At 45.0% G+C, this 4,234-nt stretch overlaps 1 protein-coding gene across 13 annotated transcripts; it reads right to left on the reverse strand.

Moving 5' to 3' along the window:
• Nucleotides 1-1,048: 1,048 nt before the first annotated feature.
• On the reverse strand, nt 1,049-3,606 carry LOC123180847 (probable inactive nicotinamidase At3g16190). Of its 13 annotated transcripts, none has more exons than XR_006491325.1 (5): nt 3,083-3,606; nt 2,871-2,937; nt 2,599-2,770; nt 2,041-2,157; nt 1,049-1,446 (listed from the first exon to the last, which is right to left on the reverse strand). XR_006491325.1 is itself a non-coding variant. In XM_044593005.1 (5 exons), exons 1-5 carry the CDS (start codon nt 3,107-3,109, stop codon nt 1,331-1,333), a joined length of 480 nt encoding a protein of 159 aa, XP_044448940.1. In that variant the 5' UTR covers nt 3,110-3,605; the 3' UTR covers nt 1,049-1,330. The 13 variants fall into 13 exon arrangements, 7 of the variants coding, with proteins under 7 accessions (XP_044448940.1, XP_044448937.1, XP_044448939.1 ...); XM_044593005.1 differs by having other exon boundaries at nt 2,599-2,775; nt 3,107-3,605; XM_044593002.1 differs by having other exon boundaries at nt 2,599-2,775; nt 3,062-3,605.
• Nucleotides 3,607-4,234: the final 628 nt, after the last annotated feature.

A 4,234-nucleotide genomic window follows, 5' to 3' on the forward strand; every position in this document is an offset into this window, starting at 1 on the left:
CGATCGAAAGATCGTTTTGCTGCATAGTGAAGAATTCACCTTCGAGGAAGACACGGCGTTGGAGCTGATTGTCGAGGAAGAGATCGCACAGCTGTGTCCACATGGCGTACGCCGAGGGGTCACGGGAGTTCACCATGTTGAAGAGGCCTGGAGAGATGGTGAGGAAGAGCCACTTAACAATACAGGCGTCTACGGCAAGCCACTCGTCGTCGTCCTTCATGTCGCGGAAGTCGACGCTCCCATCAACGTGCTCGATGAGACGGGAGGAGCGGAACAAAAGCGCGAAGTAGGTGCGCCATGTGTTGTAGGACGGCGAGTCGAGGTCGAGGATGACGGGCACATGATCTTTGATGTGGAGCTCATTGAGACGATCCGAGGTGAACATGGCACCGGCAAAGGAGCCGGCGTCGAAGGGGTCGGCCTTGGAGCGAGACATGGTGGGGGAGGAGCATGGCGCGGTTAGTGTTTTGGAAGGTGGTGGAGGGAGAAGATGGCAGCGGCGGAAGGCAGCTGCTGCGTGGGAGGGGAAGGGAGGGTGGCGGCTGCAAGGAGGGGCAGCGGCGGGTTAGGGTTTGGGAGGGGTGCGGCGGCTGCTACGGGAGAGGAGCGGCGGCGGCAGGGTTGGGTGAGTTGCGGTGGCTGCGGCTACGAGAGATGCGGCGGCAGCCTAGGGTTGAGGTGGCGCGGCGGCGGCTATAGGGAGATGCAGCGGCAGCGGCAACGCGGGGCGGAAGCGATGAGGATCGTAGGGTAAACTGATACCATGTAGAAAGGTGTAGGATGCAACTTATTGTATTCCATAGAGTAGGTTATAATATATACACAGGATGTCTTGCGTGACAAGGAAACTAATCCTACCATATCTCTAGAAGTCAGCAATACAAGGCTAGAGAAGATAGGAATAACAATACAAGATATGTCACGTTCAACACTAAAGAGTCGATATTCGGAATCTGATTGCTCACCATTTAAATGAGAATCCTAGGCAAAAACTGGGAGTGCAGGGAGGTCGCCATTGAAGTTAAATAGGTAAAATCAACCTTCACAATGATGAAAAGGAAATTATATTTGGAAAGGGTGTTCTGGAGCTTCCCACCACTCTGCTCAATGAACCGGTCGATACTGTCCGGAATCATCAGCTAAAACATTGTTAACTAGTCATTATTGCTAACTCAAAAGCGAACTGAAGTAAACATAGTGAATTCAGCAAAGCAAAATTATAAGGGTGCAGTCCAAAACAAAAAAAACTGTATATTGGACAGATTAGAAGTTATATGCCGGATGGACAGACAGCAAGAGGTAGCAGCATGTTTTTTTGACTCCGATGCACCTAAGCATGTATGCCACTTCGGTGCCAAGAATGAAATACACCACGAGCAACACAACGGCGCCACTCTTCCAAGGTTGGTCTTTCCACGACGATAGTCCTCATATCTCTAATACTTGCTGGGTAACATAAAGCAAATACCTTCGGTCATAGATTATACTAAATCATAGGAAACAGATTAAAGATAATTAACAATATATTCATTTTCTCTCAACTATCAAAATGGCGAGATTGCATTCAACAACATGAGCCATAATTATACTTGCGTTCTTTACAAAATACTGTGGTTTTTGTGTGGAAACAAAATATTCAGCTTGCATATGTAGAAAACTCAAAATAAAACATTTAGTAAATTATGTATGGATGCAGATCGACACTTTGGGTGAGTGTGTTCCGGTAGCAAAGTACTTTGACTGTGCCACTTAAACAAAGAACACCGATGTAAAAGGGAAATCAATTTGATAACACTACTATACAGACTATGACTTCAACTCATTGTAGCTCTTAGTACATCCCATGACTGGAAGCAAAGGATCTTGACACGTGAATTTTCTTAACATGGAAAATTACACTTCAAGCTTTTCCTGCTTAATGTCAAATAACCTGTCAACTTTAGTTTAAACATATGCATAAGGAATCACCAAGAGCCAGCTCTACAAGTATTTCACGTCAAGAGTAAAATAGAAAGGCTGGTGTGAAAGAAGAGTACTCACCCAAATGGATATTTGGCCTTGCAACAACTGTTGCATCAATAAAGACTGTAACTTTCTCATAGTCCAATGCCACAACATCGTAGATAGTCCGCCAGATGCAATTTGGTGTTTGAACACCTGAAAATCATCACATATGTACATCTCAATAAACCCATCTACCTAATGTGATATTGGACAATCAAGCATAAACAAAGGAAATGGTTTTTGTTCTAAACAAAGGTTTTCCTACACATGGTACTGAACTCTATAGGATAAACAACGGAAAGAATATTTTTTCATTGCAAATTTTAAAAAGATTACACAATTATCACCTTGGAAGACTTAGGAAGCCAGCAGCAACATCAATTTATATTTACATCTTGACAGGGTTGAAAACATAATAATCAGGAAACTATGAAATCAACAACAATTCATCATATTCCCCGAAATCCCTAAAAATCCCTTGCTTCACAAACATATAAAAAAATTCCATACGGCTATCTAATGTATCATTGACAGTGCCAAGAATTATTTAATTATGATGGAAGATAATTTAGCTATATCATTTGTGCTGCCAACCTAAAGAAATGCTCCGCTCAGTAAGAGATCCATTAATTAAAAAAGAGAGGGGGAAGCAGAGCACATCAGCCGTGTTTATTGTTGCTTCACACGTGCGTTGTTGGCCGCCTCTCCAGGCTGCTGCACCGTGCAAACTTACAATACCACAACAGTAGAAGAGGGGTTTGACCACCTGCCCTGAGTATGCAATCCTCCATCTTAAGCCATGTACAGTGGGTTTTTTCCCGGAACAGATGTACAGAGGGATGAATAAGAGAACTATGGAAGCTTACCGGCAAAATTATTTTTGCATGTTGTTGCATCCTTCAAACAAACAAACTGGGTATATATTACTCCTCCCTTTTATTGATATGTTAGTGAAGCAAGGGTATGAAAAATTACATCAAGTCAGTCAGAAATCCAGGTTGGGGTGTGAGAAAAAAAGCTTCAGATGTAAATGCTTTTATGGAAAAAGAAACCACACTTTTAGGTATGAGGAGCTCACGTTGAGGTTTGGCCCTCTGCTCACCATGGACAGAGGAGTTCAAGGCATCCCTCGGGGCAGCAAAGGAGAGGAGGTCCTCGGGAGGCGGTGAGAGCTCCTGGGGGCGGCGCCAAACACCTGGTGTTCGTGGGGCCTCGGATGATTTGCGGATCTGATGGATCATGACGGAGGCTGGAATAAAAAATTTGCCATCTACGCCTCCCTGGACCACCGAGGCCTAGATGAGCGGCCAGAGCACCTCCCTTTCCTTTCTTCTATCTCTTTCTCCCTCCTCTCCTCCCTTCTCTCTCTCCCTCTCATCCTTTCTTTCCTGCAGAACGAATCGAGAGCCATCATTGTCTCCCTTTGCTTGCAGGTCGTCGCCTGGACATGCTAATCGGGTGAGGAGGCAGGGGAGGAGGAGGGGGTGGTGATGAGGCGGCCGAGAGGGAGGGGGAAGAGGCGGCGGCATGGGAGAAGAGGAACGAGATGAGAAGAGACGAGGGAGAGAGAGGGGCTGACCAATGAGATATTTCTACGTCAATCCACCCACCTACGTTGGATCCGCCTAATCCCACACTCGCCGTAGTCCACCTCTTTTTTCACCCAAGACGCACGCGACACACACCACAGAATTGTGCCCGTGGGTAAAGGAGGCCCACCGGTCATCCATTGGAGCACCAAAGCATAGCGTGTAAAGAAACGAACGAGCGGATGTTTGACAGCGCAGTAGAAACGTATGAACGTGGTAGATCGTGTGAAGAAAAACTATCGAGCGAGGCAAGTACCTCAGCTATGCGGGTAGCATAGAGAGGTTTATAGGATAGATGTAAGATGATTACCATGGAATTGGATAACAACCAAACATCTTTTTTTATCAAAAGTTAACACTTGTAAGATATGAACTAGGCATATTGTATCTGAACAATAGTTACTACAATATGCAAGCTATAAAATCATACGTCCAAAATAACAATTGATATAAGATATAAATGTTATTGTAATATCTGGCCTTGTGTAGTTGCTCTTTTCTATAGGGGTATATGTGCATATGTACCATATATATATATGGCCTATTTTGCCCATCGCATTATAGGTCTAGTTCATAACTGCTAGAGTTAGAACATCTACAGTCGGACTTGGCAAATCCAGCCCCTCAAACACCGCGGACAC

This window comes from Triticum aestivum, chromosome 1D (genome assembly GCF_018294505.1).
Source record: "Triticum aestivum cultivar Chinese Spring chromosome 1D, IWGSC CS RefSeq v2.1, whole genome shotgun sequence".
Classification (NCBI taxonomy): Eukaryota; Viridiplantae; Streptophyta; class Magnoliopsida; order Poales; family Poaceae; genus Triticum; species Triticum aestivum.

Excerpts from the sequence above, each read along its gene's own strand:
- LOC123180847 (XM_044593002.1), bottom strand. The coding sequence starts at position 3,109 with ATGGTGAGCAGAGGGCCAAACCTCAACGTGAGCTCCTCATACCTAAAA. Across the intron at positions 2,938-3,061 it reads TGAGCTCCTCATACCTAAAA|GGAGGAGTAATATATACCCA; the intron begins GTGTGGTTTCTT and ends TATCAATAAAAG. Across the intron at positions 1,447-2,040 it reads AAGGCCAAATATCCATTTGG|CAAGTATTAGAGATATGAGG; the intron begins GTGAGTACTCTT and ends TATGTTACCCAG.